At 45.8% G+C, this 25,334-nt stretch overlaps 1 protein-coding gene and 1 pseudogene across 1 annotated transcript; both read left to right on the top strand.

The window, feature by feature from the left end:
* LOC118700198 (acrosin-like) lies at positions 1–2,133 on the top strand. Its single transcript, XM_036404589.1, has 5 exons — positions 1–71; positions 340–582; positions 885–1,150; positions 1,351–1,496; positions 1,948–2,133. Exons 1-5 carry the CDS (start codon positions 1–3, stop codon positions 2,131–2,133), a joined length of 912 nt encoding a protein of 303 aa, XP_036260482.1.
* Positions 2,134–6,385: 4,252 nt separating this feature from the next.
* LOC118700199 (acrosin-like) lies at positions 6,386–9,159 on the top strand (annotated as a pseudogene).
* The last annotated feature ends 16,175 nt before the right edge of the window (positions 9,160–25,334 follow it).

The raw sequence follows: 25,334 nt of genomic DNA, 5'->3' as shown, positions 1-25,334 counted from the left end.
ATGAATTGGCTCGGCCTCCTCGTCCTGCTGACCGTGGCTGGGCTGGCGCAGAGCATCCAGTACACCTGCGGGTAAGTGGCCCCAGGCCCAGGGAAGGAGCCATGGCAACACTTGCGGCCTTCCCTGGAGGGGACATGCCTGTCCCCACAGCTTCCCACTCACCATAGGAAGCCTCAGTTCCTTGCCAGCAGCCAGGTACTGGCACGGACACACACACCCCCCCATGAGCTTCCCTGGCCTGCTGTGTGTGCAAGCCCTTGTGGGGAGGGCAGAGGGCTGAGCTTCAGCCTGAGCCACAGCAGGACATGAAGAAGCATGGAAATTACTTTTTGCTTGCAGAGGGAGCTGTGGGTTCCAAGTTCCGCCACCTGTCAACATCCCCATGACTTATTCCTACGGCAATGTGGCTTATGACTACGGCATGACACGCATCGTGGGTGGTGCCGGTGCCGCAGTAGCAGAATGGCCCTGGCTCGTCAGCATCCAGCACCCATGGGTACCAGGCCTGGGACATTGGTGTGGAGGTTCCCTCATCACTGCAGATTGGGTCCTCACAGCAGCCCACTGCTTCGACAAGTTTGAGTAAGGAGGAGCAGGGAATGGGGACATGTCCACAACACCAGCAGGTGCCCTGCCAGCAGCACCACCTGCTACTCCCATGCCCTTTCCTCTCAGGCAGCCAGGCTGCCACAGTGCTCAGGAGAAGCCTGGGCTCATGCCAAGGCTTCCTAACAGCCTCCAGCTTGACATTACCCCAGCCTAAGATGTGTGAGGGCCCTCAACCCTGCCAGAGCACTACTCCCTCTCTGCCTTGCCAAGCCAAGGTCTAGCAGCTGCTGCGCTGCTGTGACTCCCTCTCATCTCTCTCTCCATCTCCTTTCCAGTAACATCAGCCTGCTGTATGTGTTGATTGGGGCCACCCAGTTGTCTCAGCCGGGCCCTGGGGCACAAGTGCGCAATGTCAAGAAGGTGGTGATACACCGCAACTACAAGCGTAGCGACATGAGCAACGACATTGCCCTGATGCAATTGGACCGTCCTGTCCTGTGCAGCTCATACATCCAGCTGGCCTGCCTGGCTGAACCCACCCTAAGTGTCTCAGAGCTGAGAAACTGCTGGATTGCTGGCTGGGGGGCCACTACGGCAAGAAGTGAGTTCCAAGAGCAACTTCTGGGCCAGCTCAGCACACTGGTGATAGGTTTTGGGCTTCCTCACAGCAAAGGCCAAAGCCAGGCTGCAGAACATACATCCCTGCAGAGAAGGGCCTGCCCCGAGGGGAAGGGATTGGCCTGACAGAGAAGCAGAACCAGCATGGAGCTGCCAGGGGCTTATTCCTTTCTCTGCTCACAGGTCTAGATTCAGCTGATCACCTTCAGCAGGCCAAGGTCAAGCTCATCGATCTCCAGCTATGCAACAGCAGTGACTGGTACGCAGGAGAAGTCCATCCCTATAACTTGTGTGCTGGATACCCACAGGGCACCATTGACTCCTGCAAGGTAGGAACGTGCCATGAGCCACTCAGCCCCCAGCAGCACCAGCAGCCAGGGAAGCACCACCCCAACACAGCCCAGGGCCTGCTTTGCCCGGCCACTCACTCACCCTCCCAGCCCCAGCTCCCCCTGACTGCTGTGGGGGCTTCCCACACACTGCTCATCCACACCTGCCTGCCCAGGCCTCCCCTTGTGCCAGAAAGCCCAGAAAGCCCAGCTAGTGCTCTTGGCAGTGAAGAGGTCCAGGTGCCAAAGTTCCATCCTCTGCACATCCAGAGAGCCCTACCCTACAAGAACCCAACTCATTCACAGCCAAGCTTCTGGAGGCTCCAGCCTCTGAGCAGAGCTTTTCTCTGCCCAGAATAAAGCTCTGGCAGGGGCTGTGGGAGAGAAGGAGACAGCCCCAGTGCTGGCAGGTGCCACCAACACCACCTTAATCCTCTGTGATCTGCTGTAGGGTGACAGCGGTGGTCCTCTCATGTGCCAGGACAACAACGCTGCCTACTGGTGGGTCATCGGAGTGACCAGCTGGGGGGAAGGATGTGCCAGAGCAAGGCAGCCTGGAGTCTACAGCTCCGTTCAGCACTTCTATGAATGGATCGATTACAATATGCGTATAAACGCAGTTAAAAGTGCTCCTTGAGCAGCAGAACCAGGCAGGATCCAGGGCAGGCTGCAGTGCACCACAACCATTTCCTGCTGGGGCAATGCCTGCTGATCCAAAGGCAGCCTCAGGGTCAAAACCCTTCTCTGTTCTGACCACACTCATCTCCTCTGTGCACACACACACGCTGGAGTTGATTTAGTTGTTGAAATAAAATTACCTTTGTTCACATGGAACCATCTTTTCAGTGCAATTCCAACTCCTGGGTAAGACAAGAAGTGCCATGCTCAGCACCTGCAAAACGAGCCTGGGGGCACAAAGGGACGCAGTGGCTCCAAAGAGCTCCAAAGTGCCTGGTCAGAGAGGTGCTGAGCCACCATGGCCTGGAAGAACCTGCTATCTCAAGCCTTGGAAGAGGATAGGAAAAAAGCACATACCTTGGGGTGGTGCTCAAATGCACATGGGCTGCTGATTTAGGGCCTGGTGAGAGCCTGGGCTAAGGGAACAGATCTGGGAAACTCCCAAGCATGACAAGGGAAACTCCTGGCTCCTGACTGGAGTGCCAGTGCCCTAAGGCAGAGCCAGATTTCACAGCCAGCAAAAGGGCATTGAGGTGCCAGGTGGTCACACTTCACAGATACTCAGAGGAAGAGCTGGGGTCATTCTGGGGAGAGGAACCTGGCAGGAACCCTAGGAAAGCACACCAGGAATGCCATGGAAGGCCAAGGTGAGTGGGCCAACACTACCTGCAACAGCAAGGCTGTTCACAGGCATGGCCAGCCTGTGAGCCAGGGGGAAACGATGCTGGGGCTTGGCTCCATATTTGGGAGGAGAGGAGGGCAGAGAAAGGGAGGAGTTGTGAAAGATGAGAGGGCTGTATAAGCATGGCAATGGAGAGAAGGAGCAATTAAAGAGCCAACTGCAGAGACACAAACTGCAGCTTGCTGTGCTGGTTTGCCTGAGGGCTGTAGATAATCACCACAGGATGGGCAAGAATCTTCTTAACTCGCTAATTAACAAATCATCTACAAACTGTATGAATTTGCACCAAATTTTTATATCCTTTTCAATCAAACTTTGATACTCTTGGATGGGGAGGGGGGGTATGGTAGAGGCTTCTGGAATGCCATGGGGTAGACTTGTTGAAGGCAGTTTTCACCTGTCTTTTACAGGTGGAAGCAAGTGAACATTAACTTTCTCCATCTAATAGAATGCTTCAAAATGCCTTGGGCTGGGTGTCACTCTACCTGCTTTGGATACTCTTCTTGGCTTCAAGTGATGCCTTAAAGAACCTAGAACAAAACAAAAAAAACACACTTTCGACATAGAAAGTAATATAAAGGCTCATCTTTATTGGAGGCCTCCCGTAGCAGATATGGCAAATGACCATAGAATTCCTCCCCTACATGAGGTGAATACAGTTTTATAAGCTTAATAAATTAATATATTTGACAAAAATCACCAATTCGGACCATATATGGTGAAGTAATTCCTCCCTCAGTTCAACAGTCTAAATCCACTTCCACTCAGATGGAAACTAATCCTTGCTAATGAAAATGTGCCTCAAAGAGCTGTTTCCAGCCTTGGTTTCCAAGAAGAACAAATATAGGTTTGGTTGCCTTGTACTCTCCAGGGCTTGGAGGTCTGAAATATGTTTTGTCTTTCTACTTAGAGAAAAGGAAGGGAAAGGTACTGAGAAAACTCACCAGAGATACAACAACAGGCTACAGAGCTACAAATATATGTGTAGAGAATACAGGGAATATATAGAAGAGAAAAGGCAAAAATCAATCTGGCATCACCAGGCCAATGGAATCCTATCTCACAGTGGGTGGCATGCCTCCATTTGTCTTAAGATGGGCTGGGCTGAGAAGAACCATCCCACATCTGTACTGGTCCCTGCCACCTGGACTTAAGCCTCTTCAAATATTTCCTGAAGTAAATTTCAGAGGCTGCCTGGTCACTAAAGACAGTGAAAGAGTGTCACCCAGGGTTGGGGATGGCCATTACCCTGTCCAGTGAGCAGACCAGCTTAGAGTCACCCAACCATCCTGGAACAACCTTATTGCACTGTCTTGGCAAAATTCTGCTGCACAAACAATTTCTCCCAGTTCTGTGCAACCTCAGCCATGGACATCTCCTCACCTAAATAAACCAGGGATATTTCCCATCACATCAAACACCTCGAAGCACGTGAAACCCCTTTCTGAAGGAGTCCCTTGTGAAGGCACTTCCACCCCCTTCTGTGTGTGCCCAGGGACCCTAGCACCCATTGTGTGGCATGAGGAACACAAGGGTCTCCCTGTGTCTGCCTCCAAAGGACTTTGAACAGAGACTCAAGTGTCCTAACAGAGACTCAGGACCCCCAATTCATGTCTTACAGGGGCCTCCACAACTCTTCTATGGCCGCCTTACACTGATCATGCTGTGCATGCCTTCTCCACCCTCTACCAGTGCTTTCACCAAATCTGCATGAAATGCCACAACAATAGAGAGGCTCAAATGCACCCTTATAATTTACACAGAGTCTACACATGAAATTGTAATGCTCCCATTTGGCTTCTTCCTGCTCTAAAGATCCCAGGTGAACTCACCAGTACCTGCTCTGAAGGATGGAGGATCCAGCAGCCCTTGGGTCCTATCTGGGCTGCCAAAGTGCTGAGGAAACTCCCCTGGGTGACCATTTTGGAAGCACAGGTGGCTCCAAACGAGCCTATGGTTGCCCTGTTTGATTCCCTACCCATGCCACTCTCACCCAGTCAGAGCAGGTTTCCATACCCATTCAGCCTCAGGATTCCCCCAGCAGACTCGCAGATGTCATGTTCCATAAAGAGCCACCAGCTCCTGCTGCAGCGCTCAGTGTCCATTCAAATCCTGGCCAGTGCCACAGCTCCCTGTGCCCTCTGTTATGCAAAGCATGGGCAGTTCACAGCCTCTGGTCCCAGGCTCCTGCCAGCCAGAGCTCAGTCTGCAGCTGGCACTGCAGCTGCACACCCAGCTCCCTGCCCCAAATGGATTCCTCAGCTGCTGCCTGCCCCAGGGACTGCACAGCCTCATCCTGCAGGAAGAGGGGCCTAAGAAAGCAGCAGAGAGCCTTCTTACAAGGGCAGGTCCTAAAAGGACAAAGGGCAATGTCTTTACAGTGACAGAAGGTAGCTTTGGATGAGATATTGGGTAGGAATTCTTGACTGTGAGGCTGCTGAGATACTGGCATCCCAGAGCAGCTGTGGATGCCTGTTTTTCATGTAAGCAGGGTCAGCACAGAAGACACAGACACCAACTTCAGGAATAAATGTCATTTACTGTAATTTGAAACTGCAAAGAATTGCAAATGGATAAGTAAACAGGACATCAAAACATTATCAAATATTTATAAAAGGACAAGATAGGCATTGCATCTAATCATTACTATAAAAGACTGCCTACAGTGATGAAGAAAGACACATCACAAGTTACCCTAATCCTTGACCATCATCCAGGCCTGCCCATCAGCTGGGTGGAAGCCACTGTCATATTGAAGGACTGGGGAACCACTGACAGAAACTGGAAAATCCTGCAGGTACCCTCCCCTACAGGCAGTGAGGGTACTGACTGTCTGTGAGAGGTCCCCATTTTTATACTGCGGAATAAGCAAGACACCAAAACTTCTAGTGCAGTAACATCTGGCTTCATTCTCCTACCGGGATGCTCCCAAGGCCTGGGAGGGCTCCAAGAGAAACCAAGAGATTTGTCTGTGATCCCACACCCCCAAAACAAGGCCAGATGTAGCCTTGTCTAGTTCCTAAGTATGGAAAGGTAAATCCATTTTTCAACCAGGGAGCGGCTATACGTAACACTTGCTTTGAAGGTCCATCTAGTGGCCAATTTTGGCAAAAGGCCTGCTGTTCAGGCCTTAGTCAGGGCCTGTTGACCAGGACTTAGTACTTAAATCCCTCATCTCTGAAAGTGTTCAAGGACAGCTTCTAAGCCAAGACATGTACACTGTGGACAACTGGGTCTAATGCAAGCCATCCCTCCATGCCCAAGGCAAGGGGATCAGAGCTAGATGATCACCAAGGTCTCTTCCAGCCCAAACCTTTCTAGGGCTAACCAATTCCACGTTGCCCCTCCCCCAGTGGGCCCTGTGCCACAGAACCCCGCAGTGCTCAGAACATGGAATCCACCCCTCTGTGACATCAGCCCCAGGACCAAGGGCACCAGGGGCAGTGCAGCTGCTGCGGGCAGTGCGGCTGTGACTGTGCTGCTGCACGGAGCTCTTAGTGCTTGCAGCTGACACGTGCCTCTGGCAGCCATGAATTGGCTCAGGCCTCCTCGTCCTGCTGACCGTGGCTGGGCTGGCGCACGGGACATGGGACAACTGCGGGTAAGTGGCCCCAGGCCCAGGGAAGGAGCCATGGCAACACTTGCGGCCTTCCCTGGAGGGGATGTGCCTGTCCCCCACAGCCAGGCCACAGCTTCCCACTCACCATGGGAATCCTCAGTTCCTTGCCAGCAGCCAGGTGCTGGCACAGACAGACACACACCCCCCATGGGCTTCCCTGGCCTGCTGTGCGTGCAAGCCCTTGTGGGGAGGGCAGAGGGCTGAGCTTCAGCCTGGGCCACAGCAGGCCATGAAGAAGCATGGAAATGACTTTCTGCTTGCAGAGGGACCTGCGGACTCCGAGCCGTGGTGTCTGACTACGGCCTCATGACGTACTACTACGGCGACATGGCTTATGACTCCAGCATGACACGCATCGTGGGTGGTGCCGGTGCCCTGCCAGGGGCCTGGCCCTGGATCATCAGCATCCAGCACCCATGGGTTCCAGACCCAGGGCATTGGTGTGGAGGGTCACTCATCAGCACACAGTGGGTCCTCACAGCAGCCCACTGCTTCGACAAGTTTGAGTAAGAAGGGGCAGGCAATGGGGATATCTCCACAAGCAGGTGCCCTGTCAGCAGCACCACCTGCTACTCCCATGCCCTTTCCTCTCAGGCAGCCAGGCTGCCACAGTGCTCAGGAGAAGCCTGGGCTCATGCCAAGGCTTCCTAGCAGCCTCCAGCTTGACATTCCCCCAGCCTAAGGCGTGCAAGGGCCCTCACACCTGCCAGAGCACTACTCCCTCTGTGCCTTTCCAAGCTGAGGTCTGGCAACTGCTGGGCTGTTGTGGTACATGGTTCTGCTCCCTCCCATCTCTCTCTCCATCTCCTTTCCAGTAACATCAGCCTCCTGTCTGTGGTGATTGGGGCCACCCAGTTGACTCAGCCAGGCCATGGGGCACAAATGCGCAGTGTCAAGCAGTTGCTGATACACCAGTACTACAACCCTGGTGACATGAGCTATGACATTGCCCTGCTGGAATTGGACCATCCTGTCAAGTGCAGTCCCTACATCCAGCTGGCCTGTGTGCCCGATGCCACACTGAGAGTGTCAGAGCTGCAAAACTGCTGGATTGCTGGCTGGGGTTCCACTACTGCAAGATGTGAGTTCGAAGAGCAACTCCTGGGCCAGCTCAGCCCACTGAGGAGAGGGTTTGGGCTTCCCCACAACAGAGACCAAAGCCAGGCTGCAGAACATATGCCTCTGAGAGACGGACCTGGTTTGCTCCCCAGAGGCAGGAAGCAGGGTCACAGCACTCCAGGGTCTCTGCAGAGGCAAAGCCAAACCCTAGGGAAGAGAATTCCCTTCTCAAATCAGGAGAGGAGAATGTGGTGCTCAGTGTTTATTCCTTTCTCTGCTCACAGCTCAAGATCCACCTGATCGCCTCCAGGAGGCCAAGGTCCAGCTCATCGATCTCCAGCTATGCAACAGCAGTGACTGGTATGGAGGGGAAATCCACACCCACAACTTGTGTGCTGGTTACCCAGAGGGCGGCATCGACACCTGCCAGGTAGGAACATGCCACGAGCCACTCAGCCCCCAGCAGCACCAGCAGCCAGGGAAGCACCACCCCAACACAGCCCAGGGCCTGCTTTGCCCGGCCACTCACTCACCCTCCCAGCCCCAGCTCCCCCTGACTGCTGTGGGGGCTTCCCACACACTGCCCATCCACACCTGCCTGCCCAGGCCTCCCCTTGTGCCAGAAAGCCCAGAAAGCCCAGCTAGTGCTCTTGGCAGTGAAGAGGTCCAGGTGCCAAAGTTCCATCCTCTGCACATCCAGGAGTCCTGTGCAGATAGGATGGAGAGAACCCTAACCTACAAGAACCCAACTCATTCACAGCCAAGCTTCTGGAGGCTCCAGCCTCTGAGCAGAGCTTTTCTCTGCCCAGAATAAAGCTCTGGCAGGGGCTGTGAGAGAGAAGGAGACAGCCCCAGTGCTGACAGGTGCCACCAACACCACCTTAATCCTCTGTGCTCTGCTGTAGGGTGACAGCGGTGGTCCTCTCATGTGCCAGGACAACCATGCTGACGTCTGGTGGGTCGTCGGAATAACCAGCTGGGGAAAAGGCTGTGCCAGAGCAAGGCAGCCTGGAGTCTACATCTCCACTCAGTACTTCTATGACTGGATCCTTGTCCACACAGGTGTAAACAGACTTGGACGGGGTTCTCCATCATCACAAACCTGGAATCATTTATTGACAGTTCCACCACCACCAACTCTGAAACCATGGCCAATACGTCCCCTTCCCACTCTGAATCCATGGCCAGTACAACCCATTCCCACTCTTAAGCCATGGCCAACACTACTTCCCACTCCTAATCCATGGCCAACACAACCCCCCACTCCTAAGCCATGGCCAACCCCCCTTCCCACTCATAAGCCATGGCCAACACCACCTCCCACTCCTAAGCCACTGCCAGCACCCCTTCCCACTCATAAGCCATGGCCAACACCACTTCCCACTTATAAGCCATGGCCAACACCCCCTCCCACTCCTAAGCCATGGCCAACACGACCCCCCACTTATAAGCCATTGCCGACACCAATCCCCTCTCAAAAGCCTTTGCCAACAGCACCCCCCACTCCAAAGCCAACACCATTGGGTGAGGTTAGCTCCTGCCCATTTCCACTCAACAAGCTGGTAGACTTCTTTACTAAGGTGAAGAAGCTCCTTCATGAGGTCCTTGGACAAAACACAGCTTGAGCATCAGAACAGGCAGGATCCAGGGCACACTGCAGTGCACCGCAACCATTTCCTGCTGGGGCAATGCCTGCTGATCCAAAGGCAGCCTCAGGGTCAAAACCCTGCTCTGGCCTGACCACACTCCTCTCCTGTGTGCAGGCAAACACTGGAGTTGAATTAGTTGATGAAATAAAATTACCTATGCTCAAAGTGAATCAGCTTTTCAGTGCAATTCCAACTCCTGGGTAAGACCCATTGGACACAAAGGGACAGAGTGGCTCCAAAGAGCTCCAAAGTGCCTGGTCAGAGAGGAAAATGCTCTGAGCTGCCATGGACTGGAGGAACCTGGTACATCAAGCCTAGGAAGAAGATAGGAAAATATTTTTGTTAAGGCTCCAGTATTGGTTGAAAACTTCTAGGAGACATTACTGCCTCACTGTACTCAAGATAAATTCCTCCCATAGTAACCATTTGTGAGAAGTGTCACATTTTTACAACACCGACACTTCTCCCTTATGTCATTTCCCCCTCTCCTCAGTGGCAAAATCGGCATTGTGCTTTGCAGTACAGATACCAATGCTATTACTTGTATTTTTTCATTTATCTCGTCCAATTTTCACATCTCACCAGTGTACAAAATGTGCTTTATTCTCTTAAAATCCTAATAGAAGAGGAAAAATTAGCGGAGGAAGTTCAAAATCCCACACACAGAGCACACATTGAGCTGTGACATTCATAAGCACAAGCAAACCTAAATTTCCATACCTTGTGGTCGTTTGGGGCTGGGAAAAGCTGAAGGTACCCATATCCAATCTGGTTGCAGCCAGCCCTTATATCTACTCTAAATCTATGGTTTCCATTTAAAACCATTTCCCCTGGCCCTATACACAACCTACTAAGATTAAACCAAGTCAACCAATACTGTTACAACCTTAATCAATAGCCTGCTGAAACACACTTGCATTCAGTGGAAGTCACCCTTTGCATTATGCCTAGCACCAAAACACAAAGCCACCAGAGGAAAAGGAAAAAAAAGTATTATGCCATGTATTATTCATGCCATGCCACAAATTCCACCTGCCCTCCATCTCAGGAAGTACCACAATCCAAAACAATTTCCTGTCCCCACACATTTAAAGCCCATGCCCACTCCCCACACTGCTTCATCCCCCAGTAAACACTTCCGGCCTCCCCATCCAAATCACTGATAGCTCACACAAGTGTAATTCAATCTATGCTAATTTTCCAATTAATTCAGTATTCTTCTCTCCAACATTCTAACCCCAGATGACATGAAAAGCAGGCACCCATTTGTACACTGAGATGGTAAAACAGCTGAATGCTTAATGACCTAAGTAGCTCAATTCACTGATGATTATTAAATCCTAAAAAGGTTTCCAAAGTGAAAGGTTTCCAAAGTGAACTGTAGGGAGTTTCCCACCACACAAGCTAAATGTGAGACCATGAGCTTTATTTTAGAATTAGTGGAAAATCTTGCTAATCTTTAATTTTCTTCAAGGGAAATCAATGGTTTCAACAGACTCTAAAAATGCTTTGTTAAAAAAATCTTATTAGTCATGCCTTACTCAGCTAACACTTAGTCCAAATTGAGTCTGTTCCCTGGAGCTCTTCCAGCTACCCACATGGCTGCTCTGCCAAACTGCCCTGTCTTGAGCCTGATATTTTCAAATCTGGTCCTTCCAATACTCCAGTCATCTGAGTGCAATGAAACCTTCAAAGACTGGATTTTCACCTGTGCTCAGAAATTAATTGCAGCTTTTCATCCTCAACCCTGCAAAGCAACACTCTTGCTCAATGAGAATATTTACCAGGAGCTCATATATATAAAAAATGTGGAACTAAGCTGATTTTTGTACTTGGAACTAAAACTTCACCAATGCTTCAAAAATCCCCACAGAAGCTCCACTTTATGGCAACCTTGAGGGCATTAGATGAGAACATTGTTGACATTTTAGAAAGCAGGGCAGAGTTTTGTGATTGCCAGTTACAAGGTTACATTGCACCCCTAGTTCTGCCAGGGTATAACCTATAATTAAAAAAAAAAAAAAACAGTAACCCAGCAAAAACTCTCAACCATGGGGAAACCCTGTGGTGATGTATTTTGAGGTGGTCTGTGGGTTCTTTGGGTCACTGGAGTCAACTGCCAGCCTAAGAGTACATTTGAGGCATATAACAGCACTCCCCTGAAATCCATGGTCTGTCAGGTCTGATTGTTTACACCATCCACATAATTGCATAAATTGCTTTCACTTCCTGTTCACTAGATACAACTCAAAACAATCAAAAAACAATCAAAGAGTTTGGGCATCATTAGCCCATATAACCTATTCCTTAGCACAAACATGCAATTCCATTAATTAACATATTACTGCTGATTACTTAGAGCTTATATCACATAAGAATAATGAATTCTATAATGGTTTGTGTTTGGAAGGGTCTTTCAAGATCATCCTCTTCCAACCCCTGACATGGGCAGGGGCACATTCACTAGACCAGGTTGTTCAGAGCCCCATCCAACTTAGACTTGAACACTTCCAGGGATGAGGCATCCATTCTCATCCACATCCATTCTCTTTAAAAGCTGTTTCAGTGCCTCACCATCCTCATAGGAAAGAATTTTTTTCTTAATACCTAATCTAAAACTCCCCTATTTTAGTTTGTAGCCATTCCCCCTTATCCTATCACTACATTCTCTGAATGAGCTCTCTCTATCCCTCTTGTAGGCTCCCTTCAGGTACTGAAAGGCCACTGAAATTTGCAAAAATAGATTGCATAGAAGCCAATTTTATAAGTCTTCAGATAAGCAGGCAATGCACTGTAAACTTCACTGTTTTTCATTTTACCTGTTCAAGACAGGACATTAGACTTTATTTTCCCTGAATTTGAGCCCCAAACACAAAATCAATTTGTGCCAATGAATTCTGTAAGAACCTGATCCAGTTCCTTCTGGTAAAAGTTGCTACTAAACTTGCACCTTTATTAACAGAACAAAAATATGCAGCAAAACAATAAAGTCTCCCCATATGACAGAGGAACCTCTACAAAACCAACCATATGTTCTACCTGCAGGCCATGCTCTACCTGAAAGAATCACTGCAAGATACCCCTGGCCAGAGATGGAGGGAAGAGGTCACCTGTTATCCTGCCAGACTATAAGACACTGCTGCCCAAACTCACACTGTTTTGCTCTCTGTGGCATGGAATGTCCTCTACAAGATTTCTATGAGAAGCTGAATTCAGCATAATGTCTGCAAAAATTATTCCCACGAAGTACAGTTAAAACAGTCATGAAAATCCTTTTGTTTCCATTGCACCTTGGAAAAACCTACAGGCTAGGAGAGGAAAAAATCACAACTCTCAAAAAAGCATTCTCTCTACAAAGATGAGTGGAGAACTCCAACAGCATCACTCACTGGAACTGCACTCTTACCAGTGTGTTGAAGTCAGAACTTGATGGAATACTTTTGTAGCTCTTTACAAAACAAGTATTTTTCCAAAAACACTTTTCTCTAATACAATAGCATTTTAAATAAGTGATCCAAACATTTATGCTGTGATTAATACCCACAAAGAGTTGATTCCATACATTTCAGTGAGTCCATAATCACAAACACGCCAAACTCCTTTAGCTCAGACATTATTTTAACCCAAACTAATACTAACCCTGCATGTGACATCAAGGGGAAGTTACAGCTGATGTCAGAGCTTCAAGCATCTCTACTCTGAAGCATTTAATATTCAATGCCTAAGAGTGGAATTCTTCATGCTACCCACAAGAGTAGAACTGTTCCACTATTACTTAAAACCATGCTGACCTCTCTCTTTGAAGTTGCTTTATAATTTCAGGAAACTCAAGGCTTTGTAATGATATTAAGTCACCACACAGCCTCAGGCTGATGACAAGGTACTCTCTTTATTTTCTGCCTGCCTCTCTTTTACTTTTTCTATCTGTATGCCCCCCAAGTACACATTAATTTTCATTGACAATTTATATTTTGCAAATATAAAAGAGCATTTCTATTATGCTAGCCCCCAAAAGAGACAGACACTCTCCAATGAGAGAGTACAAGAACATATCTGGAGAACAGAAGCATTTTTGGATTATACTTGAAGACTTCAATATAGTTCCAAGAACGGATCTCTTCTACCAAAGCTTCATGGAGCAGCAGCATGGACAAGAATGATTCATGAGTGACACAACTTATCAGCACACACCTTTTGTGTAGCCGCACACAGGGGAATGAAATTGCTACTGGCTGCCTGACAAGTGCGCAAACACCTTCTCACATCTCAAATCTGAAAGCAGAGATGTTTGAATATGAAAACATTTTAAATTCTGACTTGATAAGAGCTGTTAGCGATGTGGCTCAGACAAGAACAGCTTGAGAGATCTGCCCTTGGCCAGGCACCCAGCTGGGTAAAGGCAAGAATTTGCACCAGGTCAGGAAAAGGGTGGGTTTTATGGCTCACCTTGTGGAGCAGGCTCCACTGTTTGCTTAGGACACCCCAGCAAGTGGGAGGCACAGAGCAGCTGTGGGATGGAGGACCTGGGAAGGGAAATACTTGAGTTAGACATAGGAGGTGTTGAAGGGAGATAAAGGACAAATCCAAAAGGAACCAGATTTTGATATCATAACTCCTGTCTACAGCCACATCTTCTTCCAGTGAGCAAAGCAAGGGTCTGCAACAGGAGCTGTGGTCCAGCAGTGGCATTAAGGTCACCTGGATATTTATCCAAAAGCTGTCAGATTTGTCCTTACACAAGGGAACACTTGGTGCAACACTGGGTTACACTGTTGATCCTTCAGGAAAGCGTGGAGTGATACAATACCAGGTTATACAGGGAGGAGCTTGCTGCTGCCACAAAGGCTTTTCACAGTAACAGCAGCAAGAACATGTTCACTACAAATTATTTTTTCAAGGCAGCTACAGTTAAGAGACACCTGGGACCTCCATCAGACATTGTCCAGAAATGTCACACATTCCAAACTCAGGCAGAACAGACCCTGTGTCAGGGGGGGCAGCAAGCTCTATGTTTTGTGCCCTGCTCTTAAGAGGCGCTGTGAGTAATGACAGTAACAAGAAGCACATGATGGAACAGAAGAAGGTAGTATGTGCAATTAGAGCACAAATCCTGGCACTTTTTTTCTGGTAGGAAATTCTTTGAATCTCTTGGAAATATTTTTGAAATCTCTCAAAAAATTGAAAAGTTGTTTCCATAAAAAGACTGAATGCTTTCATCTTAAGGAAGAAATCACAGGGTTTTTTTCCCCCAGATCATTCAGAAAGTACTTTATAAACAGTTTGTTCTTTTTCTCTCCCAAGGAGATGATAATACATAAAAAACTAATCTCATTATTTCAATGAAAAAAATCTAAATAAAACTGTTTTAAAGTGTTTTGCAGAAATCACTGAATGAGCATTCTGGCAATGTTTACCACGTCTCATAACAACTGCCTTAAAATCTTATTTCAGTCGTAATTTTAGCTTAGGAAAATACAGCTGTCTCTTTCATGGTTTGGGGTTTTTCCCCCCCCAACGTTGGGCAACTATTTCATTTGTTCCCTCCTTAGCCTTCCCGCACTGCCAAGCAGGATCACCAGTTAATTTTCCAAGTCCCCACTAGAGGGATCGTTTCCATAGGGCTCAGATGCACGGAAAGCAAATATCTTCATCAGCATCCACATCCCTGTCAGTCAAACCACGACACTGGAGCCCCCGTGTGCCTTTGTGCTGTTGAGGGGTAGTTATGGTTTGTAAATAGCTCAGTTACCTGATGCGTATTTATTGCCTGGTTTATGAGAGGAAATTATTCGACTGAGTCCTTCAAGATATTTTACATTTGCAATTAAAATTAACCTCAGAATAAAAGACTGAAAGAAGCTGGCATTGGAACATAGTTAAATGAGGTGGGATAAAAATAGGTGTCTACAGCCCACCAAAATAAATGGCTTGAGTGAAAACTCACTGAACAAGCAGTAGCTCTTCACTTTGTAAAATTTCCAGTCTCCTTCAAGAAGTGTAAAATGCAAAAATTAGTCTCAGAGTCCAACAATGGAATAAAGCTTTTGCTGTCTGGAGATTAAAGTGGCCTTGAGGATCTCATCCACCTCCGGGTTCAGGCAGCACTGTGGCCTTGGAGTTCACAGCCCTGCTCGTACAAACCTCAGTGCCAGCTGCAGGCACGAAATCATGGCAAGTCTCTTGTTGCAGGGGTTTATTAAATTGCCCACTTAATAAACTCATGGGTGATTTCAGCTTTCATTTGGGAGAAAAGATGTTTCTAATGCTCCTAGTGGGGCACAAAACCAACCAAAAAAGCTAAAGTAATCACATCACTGAATTACAGAATTGTTCAGCTTGGAAAAGACCTTTAAGATCATTGAGTTCAGCTGTAAACCTAACACTGCCAGGTCCACCACTAAATCTTACCCCTAAGTACCACATCTACATATCCTGGAGGTTAAGGGATCCTTTCCTCTTTACTGTGATTATCCAGCCTTGCAGTGCTCACAACATACCCCAGCATGCAGTACCTCAAGCTGCTAGCAAAGCATGTATAGTCTCAAAACAACAACAACTTTAAAAAATGAGATTAATGAAAGTGATATAAGAACAAAAAGAAATTGAAGGCAGACAAAAACTCAATTCAAGAACAGTTTTCTCTGCAAGGTGTGAAATACCAGGCGCTCTAAAACATCTACTAGCAACTTTGCTATTGTTACTGATTTTTCACGACCTGTGTTCAGAGCCTTTGGTGAAAAGCAACTCTAAAATGAGGCAAAAAGACCAGTTGTAAGAACTGGTATTGACTCTGGAGCAAATGATTTCTTGCTTGTCCATACAGAGAGAGGTTGATCTCATTCAGGGCAATGAGAAATGACACAAACAAGAGGCAGGAATGGGTCAAATGGATGTTGACAGTGCCCTAGAGGTGATCTCTGGCCTAGGCAGACAAAATGAGCCTGTGGACTCCAGAGGTTGGTGCCTTCGCTCAAGGTAAGAACCGAATGGGCCTTGTTTGCAAAAAACTGTTCGTGTCAAGGGCGTACAACCATTTATAGCATCCAGAGATTAAGGGAGTTCAGGGTATACAATCCATCCTTACATACACAGAGCAAATTCTTAAAGGGCTGTTAACCACCTCATAAGTGAACTCAAATCATGCGGTGAACCCAACGGCCAGCAGGAAAGGCTGATAGCAGAGCAGCAAACTCAGTGCCCCCAGACTGTTCCAACAACCTGCACAAATGGGCTCCAGGATCTGCGTCATGGGTCTGAATGGAATTGCTGTGTAGGCAGAGAGTTTGTCATGACATCTTGCTGTTTGGTAGAAAGGTGTCTCATTCTTCCTCTGTTTTATTGGTCTTTTCAGCAAAAAACTTTTTTTTTTCTTTTTTCTTTTTTTTTTTTTTTTTAAGAAAGGCTCTGCAGCATTGACTTCCAGTTGCAAATGCCTACACCACATCTTCTCACTACAGCAAAGTAATTTTCCATCTTTTCTCAGCATTTATCTCAAGTAAGGAATGTTTTCTGCAAGGGAAACCACTTCCACTTCAGATTGGCCCTGATATTGTGCTAGATAAATTTATCAGAGAGGTGGTCAAAAGAAGAGCCTCCAGGGAAGACTTAGAAGCACTGGTTTGTCCTGCAATCAGAAGATGTATGTAACTTGTGTCCAGGACATTCTACTCCTTGCAGGGAAAAGAGGTCATATTTTATGACTGGTCAGTGACACCTCAATAACATATAAAGAAAATCAGATATGTCCATTGCAGAGGGGAAAGTGCAATGGAAAATTCTTGTGTATTACAGTTATGAGAGTTATTGGGTTCAAACTGTTAATTATCCTGTGTAAACTTCCCTAGTTTCCATATCACTTCCTCTTATTAAAAATGCCTCAAATGTTATAATGTAAACACCTGTGTCAGAGGCATTGCTAACCTTATGCCTGCATGCAACAATGATAACTAATCTGCTATTTTCTAGAGCAGAAAATAAACTAGGACTGTCATGCATATCAGAGAAGAAATGGCAAAAAATTAATTTCAGCACACTTCAAGAAAATATAGTTGAAGTACCCATAATTAAATGAACTGGGTTGGTGGGCGGGGGGGTCCAGTTTAATTTCTAACTTATAATTGTGTTTGGCTTTTGGAACAGCCAAGTTTTCTCCCAGCTCAGAGGCAGGCAGCCCAAAAGCAGAGGAATGTTCAGGAAAAGAATTTCAGAAAGTTTTTTGGGGAAGGGTTTCAGATGAAAAAAAATGAAATAGCCTTTAGCTAATATTTTTTATACCTCTTCCTTAAATAATTCCCAGACTTTAAAATACTTTTTTTCTACTCTATCCTGCTTTCTAATACTTACACCTTTACTTTAGAGAGAGACAGGCACTGATCTCTTCTCTTTGATGACCAGTGACAAGACCTGAAGGAATGGACTGAAGTTGTGTCAGAGGAGGCTTGGGTTGGACATCAAAAAAAGGTTCTTTACCCAAAGGGTGTTTGGGAACTGGAACAGGCTGCCTGGGAAAGTGGTTACAACACCAAGCCTGACAGAACTCAAGAATTGTTTGGATATTAGCAGGGGCTTTTTTTGTGCAGGGCCTGAATTTGGAAGATACCTGTGGGTCCTTCTTACCCAAGATGTTCCATGGTTCTATGACTTGGAATATTTTACCATTTTTACTGTGTAAAAGTTCTAACTTTCTCTGGAAGCTTGTTTTTCTAGTCTTCCCTGCACATTGATCTTAACTCCATCATCACTATGTCCCATTAATCTGCTGATAATTAGTGATCTTAAAACGCAGCCATCAAATATAAAATAGCCTTGCTAGGACTATTTGCATCTCCCAGATTTTAATCACATCCTGCAGAAATGTGTCTTGAAAATGCTTTAACTCCACATTCACCAGAGTTTAGTGGCAAATGGGCAGATATCTGAAAAAACCCTTTTCTCTTCAACAAAGAAGAAATGTGCTCTTTCAGGCAATCCTCTTTGAGACAGAAATCTAATTTAAGAAAGACCACCTTAAATGATCAGTTTGTTACGATTTTCAGAACCTGAAATTTGTTGTGTTCATTTCAGGTACTTGCAGCACTAGTTTTCTTCTAATAAGTACTATTTTAACACCACCTGTTTTCAGCATTGCCCACTAATAACCAGAATGTTTTATAGAATACATTTTTAAGTAATCTTGTAGGCTTGTTTTTGCTAGCTACTGTTTATAATGCTGCAAATAAACACCTAAAGGACATTTTTTCTACAGCAGAAATGTCACTAACTAGATTTAAAAATCATATTTTGGAGGAAAGGGAAGTGAAGATCAGTACTGTTCAGAGATCTTCCCTGACATATTTCTTTAAGCCTTGCTTCATACTTCACCTGAAGGATGGCCCTCACTGGTTTATTCTTTATAATTTCCTTGTCTGAGGAATACTGTGACACAATGTACCAGTCAGCCTAAGACAACCAGCACCAGTCTCCTCCCCTATGCTCTTTCATCTGCTTTTATCTAAAAATATCTTGAAATATTTGGGTTTATTATTTTGGGATTGTTTTTACTGAGCACACATAGATGTTTTGGGAGGGGGTCTTAGCACACATTAACCTGAACAAATTGAACAAATGCATCCCCTGCAATATTGGCTTAAACGAAAGGATGAGTCAGAAGTCCAGCAAGAGGTCACTCCCACATCCAAAAAACCCATCAAACTACCTCCCAGTTCCTGAGAAAGTGAGAAAGCAATGTGTGACTCCCTATAGGGACCTAAATGAACTTGTATTGTCAACAAGCTGAATTGAAGCGCTGTTAGCAAAGACCTGGTTAGCTGAAGTACTGCAGATGGCAATGTGACACAAGTGACAATTTAACCTGCAGCACCTCAAAAAAGGAGATGAAAATTAAGAGCAAGCAGGAAATACTCTGAGGCCATGCCCACCCTGGCAGAGGGACAGCAGCTGGCACAGTTCCAGGTACCTCACAACCTGCTCCATGCTGCAGCTCCTCCTGGCAGCACTGGAGGAACAGCAGTGGTACCGACAGCACAGCATTGCCAGTCTCACTCTGTGTGCAGTTTGTGTAGAAGAGTAGAGAACCAAGGAGTGGCAATGAGGAAAGAAAATGCTGCTTTTAAACAAGTGCAGGATGCTTTTGTTTGCAAAACACTGGTAGTTTAAAAATTGTGGATTTCCTGAAGCAACTCTCATAGAGTGATTTTCTGTAAAGCAGCTTTCTTCCAGCTTGGGAAGGCATGAATCAGTGGCAAAATGGAGCTTCACTGGCAGCATGATTCATCTCACCTTTGACCACCACTTTCTGTCTCTTCTACGAATCATTATTACAAATTATTACTGACTCAAGAACAAACCCTTTGTTGATACCAAAATTCCACGTGTCATCAAAAGCTTTAACTTTGACCATGATCCAGTGCCTAGTAAGCTCAATCGGATTTTAAATCTATTGCACTTCAGACTAAACTTGTTACTGAGAATTCAAGATACCATGGCACAGACCCTACCTTGATTTATTCCAGCATGAACCGGGATAAATTCTGTTTGCAACATCAGTATGAAGCCAGAGCAAGTGAAAGATTTAAACCAGTACAGTATTTATCAGGCTTGCATCTCTGGCTTATGTGAAGGCATAAAAAGCAACACGTAGAGCCAGGATCTTACATAATGGCTCTGGAGATTATGCTGATCTACAAGTGTAAAGGTGAAGTCTGACTTCCTACCATTTCATATGAATTCCCCTATGATTTCTCTGTTTTACTGACATCTCACCTCCCCCTGGGGAACTTTGGGCATAGGTGGAGGATAGGGACAAGAGACAGCAGTCACTCTCCATTCCTCAGAAATAAATCCAAAGTCTAAGCAGGCCACTTTTAATGTCTCTCAAGCAAGCACTGAAGTGGACCCTGCTTAGTTACATCTGGCCCAGACAGATGCATGCACAGCCAAAGATTCCACTAAGATAACAGTCCTTTGTTCATTTGGATTTTTCCTGTTGAACAAAAATTCAACTGTGATTCAGTTTACATTAAGTTACCTTATTCCATTCTGAGATGCAAGTGTCAGACTGCAGCTGTAGGGGAGGGCAGCTCATCAGGGTCATGCTTTTTAAGGATCACATAAGACATGCCAGGGAACTACCACGTAAATGTATAGTCCTCTCACTACTGAACACTTTCTGATCCCTGGGCAATGTAACAGAAGAGGTGCATGCTTTCAAAGCTGGCTAAGTAGCTAATTACTTGCTCACTAAGAAACCCACATAGTTTAAAATACATACTTAAGTTGTTCTGTGTACAGCTTACAGAAAGGAGATTTCTGGCTGCACAGTGTGATAAGCAGATAAGAAACAAAGGATGTACTTCAGACAGATAATAAAATTCCTGATAGTACAGACCCCTGCTCCCATGCAACTCCAGTTCAGCACAATTTTCATAAAAGTAAAGGTCATTATTTTTCATGCAGGACTTTATGAAATATTTCTTGGAAAGCATAAACTGAATTATATTGCCAGCCTAAGACAAACAAAAGGATATTGGCCCTTGACTGCCACAGGCCTGTGACCAAAGACCAAATAAGTTCCTTTCTGAATCCACAGATGAAGCAAAAAGCTTGAAATAGGCACCAGGACTGGAAGCCAGTCTGAACATTCCTTTCAAAGCTGTAGACTCATTAACTTCTTAGCCTCTTTATTAAATCTGAGCTATTTATAGAACCACTGAAATCAATGAGTCTGCTGATTAAAATAGATCTACATGCATAAATCCCCATGTACTAACTCATAACTGGACTCAGCCTCACTAAATCTGAAGTCAAGACAAAGCAACCAAGAAACAACAGTAACACATGCTCCTGACACCCCTTTCATCATAGCTAGCTTGGCCAACCACATCAAACACCATTAAAAAGCAAAACTCACATCAAAAATGCTCAAATCAACTAGAAGTTGGAGAATTTGGTCTGCATTATAAACGCTTCAGGCTCCAAACCACTAACCCTTTTATGTTACTAGCACATCTGTCAAAATAGGGATCTGACCTTAATTCTCAGGTGGTCTTCTAATAAAGAAACAATTAGTAATATTTAGAGCAATAAATTTCAATGTATTTCTATATAGATCAATGTTTCTAAGCATTTACCCCTTAGTGTGTGATCAAACAAGACTTCAGAGGGTCCCTTTACAATGCCCAGCTGGGCAAACAAAATTCAGCCTTATTAACATGGTCTTATGACTAAAAGCCCAAAGGAGAGAGGGGATCAAAAAGAAAATTATCCAGAGGACAGAGCCATTCATTCAGCCAGGAAAAACAAACAGCTGTGATGGGTGCCACAGTGGAAGTTCATGAGGTTCAGTCCCACAGTGCCCATGATCTCAGTGAAGAGATCTTCCAGTGAAGGTGGAATCATCAGTCCTTCAAATGAGCTAAATTCATTTTTAAATAACCACCAGTCTTTCATGTCAGCTGAACTTCATTTTTCATTAATTAGATTGAAAGATTAAGTGCCTAGAATCTTTGTTCAAGATCTGTTATATTTCTTTTCTTTAAATGTGTAACAGCAGTCAAATTAGTCAGAATCGTTTAATCATTCATACAAGAAAAGTTGCCTATCTCAAGAGTAGTGCCCTTGTAATCACGTTGTAGATACAGTTGTATTAATCTGGTGTAGGATAACAGGTTCAAAGCTGTAAACCCTGGAAATTTTTTACCATATGAAAGGTTATTATAGGCATTAACTCATAATGTCTGCTTGTTATCATGACAGAGCCAATTCTCCAGGGGTCAAGAGGTTTATGCTAAATCACATAGTGCTGAGTAAAGAGCACGTATAAACCTCTATTGTCACTGAACCCAAAACACCCTCTTTTCTTCCCCGAACAATAAATAAAGAACAAGAGACAAATGTGACTGCATTCTTCTGGACCTTGTGCTCACCTCAAGTGCTCTAAAATGCTCTCAGTGTCTTAGGAAAAATCATGCCTCAGAAGATGCTTTGGGTTTTTCTGAGCACTCCTGTTGGGGGCAGATAGACCAAAGTGGCAAAGGCAGGAATGGGCTGAGCAAAGGTCAGTCTATTGGCAGACCCACCTGCAGTCTAGCCAGCCTGGTTTTAAATAAGACAAAAAACAGATTTTAAAAAGAGGTGGTTTGTCAGTGCTGTGGATGAGCAGGACCTCAAGGATGATCTTGAGGTTATCTGTGGTGTTTGCCAAAGGGATAACACTCAGCAGCTGGAAAGAGCTTTGTCTTGGAGTCACTATGTGACCCTGAAGGAAGACTGTAGAAAACATTCAAGTCAAACACTTCCTATACCTCTGATTTTACATGGTTTCCCACAAAAACTTTGAGGGCTCACAAGTATTTCCTTAAGCAGCAGTATTGCAGAGTATCTTTGTATTGATGGTCTTCTCCAAATTGCTTGAAACAAGTCACCACAGCCTTTTCTTTTCATGTTAGTGGTAGTGGTGGTAGTAGTGCTAAAAAACAATTCACCTTAGCCACAGTAACCAAGATGAATTTCCACATCTTCAAACTTACTTACCTATGGTCAGTTTTCAGTAAAAAAGAAAAAATTGGCCAACAATGTATATTCAATGTCCACATCTAGATATATAATTGAGCAGCAGTTCTGTAAAGGGCAAGTTAGTTTGCAAGCTCACTGCACTTTCAAGCCCCAGACCTAGTCACTTTGAATTACTCCATTTTAGATATTTTGCAGGACCGTGTTAAGGAGGTCTCCAAGCAGAAAAACAGCAAGTGCAAATTGGCCAGCAGCATGCTGGGGAGGGAGAGATTGGCAGCCCTGAACAGATGAGCAAGGAAGAAAGGAGATTAGGGGGCCCCTGGATGACAGGGGAGAGAGCATCTGAGAAGAGCAAGCAGAAGGAAAATAATAAAAGGAATTGGAGGGGCCAAAGTTTGGAGTGCCCAGATAGAGGCAGGGTGGAGCAGGGCCCAGCATGCTTGTGGAGGGGTGATAAGAGCTGGTCAGACTGGGGCTGTTTCCAGCCAAAAATATATATTATAGTAGTCAACTACCCATTGAATAAAGCAGTAGGAGGACTTTTCCAAGGGGACTGGCTCTATTTGTCTATCCATGCCCCCTTCTTTTTTCCCTTTGCACATCTCACTAACTTTTAAACAACACCTTTGTGCTCCTCTCTACCCAGACCAACCACAGCAGGGAAAATCCTGTGTGAGCTGCAGGACAATGAAAGTGCACTTATTATACCTCTGCTCTTCACACAGTTTCAGTACCTAGTGGAAAGATGCCTCATGCAGCTGGGATCCACATGGCAGTATTCAATAATGGTACAGAATATATAGCAAATACACACAAAACCCGGATGCTAGGGTTTCTGCCAGGCAGACACCCAGGGCAACTGTGAAATCCTGACATATTGGTCCAATTTCAAAATGATAAGCAAGAAGGAGACACCAGAGAGAAGATATCAGGAATACCCAGTAAACCTATTTTATGGCACTCTGACTAAAGCATGAACTTGCATTTGCTGAGACACGATAATAAATATGGCCATATATAGTCAGTATCATATGTGTGTGTGCATGCACGCGTGTGTGCATGCAAAAATAAATGCATGCATATATGTGAATGTTCCCTAAATATGAGACATTTCTCCACTTTATCAGACCCACTGCTTCTGACACTTGCTGTGGAAACAACCTCCATCCTACAAGAGGCTCCATACATCTCTTCCTTATGGATCCTTGTCCTGAAGCCACATTTACCCAGAATGATTTTTGCTTTGTGTGTGTCCCATGCAAAGAAGGTTCCCCTGACCCATGCAGGCATGGGGCTGGACAGAGATGCTGGATTCAAAGAAGGCAACAGGCATGCTGCCGAACTCTTTGGCCAAGTGAACAACTGCTTTGAAAGAGCTCTGTGAGCCAGGCTCCTCTTTGTTCCCCTCAGCCTCCTGTTGCTGCTGCCTCACATGATTATTCTTTGGCCAGGACACAGAGTGCTTGGAGAGACAGTGTCTTTCAGAAGGAAATTTAAGTGTGAGTTGGGAGTTGCAAATATAAAATAATTTGTGAAAACCTTTGACATCTGCCAGAAATAATAAATACATACATATATAGGAACCTGCAGGAGTACAGGGTGATTACTTTGCTGCTCCATGGTCCCTGGAGATCCTCATTGTAGCCAGAGAAATAAATTTTCATCCCCTTAGGTGACAGCTGAGTCACTGTGTAACCCCTCCTTGCTGTGCTGGCAGCCTGGTTCTCTGCCACATGGAGAAGAGCAGAGGACAGGGACAGATTTTCAGCCAGTGAAAATAGCCAGAGCTTCCATCTAGCCAACATGCTTCCACTTGCTTCTATCAGCAGATAGCTTTCTCTTATATTCCTGCACCAGAAGCCAAATCCCTTCCTTCTTGGGCTGGCAAAGAAGCACAAAAACTTGATGCTCAGTCTGCCAAAGGCAGGCTTTGGGAATAGCCTTCATGTCAGCCCAACCACTAACCCAAAAAGATCAGTTTTCTTCTTGGGGTAGCAATATCCTGCCTTACAACCAGGAGGAAGCATAATCCGTTTCATCATTTGTAGAATTTCATAGCTCTTAGGAGAATTATACTGTCGGATCTCTGCTTTTGATTTTTTCTTCCTTTTCACACACACAGTGCCAGCACATTAGCATAAAAGTTGTGCCAATGTTACTTTTAGGGGTAGATAGACTTGCTGTCATTGTGAGTGTAAGGAGCTGGCTGGTTAAGATCATATTTCATATTTTGTATAATAAAGGGCAGAGGCAAAGAGGAGCTACTGCAAACAAGAGGAAAAACTGTGTCTGGAGACAATAGGAATCAAGGGAAACGGTAAAAAAGTCTCAGCATATTTTCAAGCAAGCTGCTTCCCTTCAAGAAAAAGCATCGGAAGCATGAGGCAGAAAGATGCCTACACCACTGCCCACTTCTAGATGGCCTCACAAACTCTGCTAGGAAGCACAGGTGGCACTCAGAGAACAGCATTTGTGGGGACCACTAAGGGAGCTCCCCAGGTTCCCACTCTTCCCTCTCTGAAAGACTCAGCAAATCCTTCCCCAACCCGTTTGTCCTAGGGGATGCAGGACATCCCTTTGCCACAGCACAGGCACTGTGTGGAGCAGATGGTCCATCACAGGTCCTCTCCCTCAGAGCT

Source organism: Molothrus ater, chromosome 3, assembly GCF_012460135.2.
Source record: "Molothrus ater isolate BHLD 08-10-18 breed brown headed cowbird chromosome 3, BPBGC_Mater_1.1, whole genome shotgun sequence".
Taxonomy (NCBI): Eukaryota; Metazoa; Chordata; class Aves; order Passeriformes; family Icteridae; genus Molothrus; species Molothrus ater.
Note: the sequence above shows the minus strand (reverse complement) of the source record. Positions and strands in the feature narration are given on the sequence as shown.

Coding starts and splice junctions, on each gene's coding strand:
- LOC118700198 (XM_036404589.1), top strand. CDS start 1: ATGAATTGGCTCGGCCTCCTCGTCCTGCTGACCGTGGCTGGGCTGGCG. Junction 1,151..1,350: donor GGGGGCCACTACGGCAAGAA/GTGAGTTCCAAG, acceptor CTCTGCTCACAG/GTCTAGATTCAGCTGATCAC. Junction 1,497..1,947: donor GCACCATTGACTCCTGCAAG/GTAGGAACGTGC, acceptor GATCTGCTGTAG/GGTGACAGCGGTGGTCCTCT.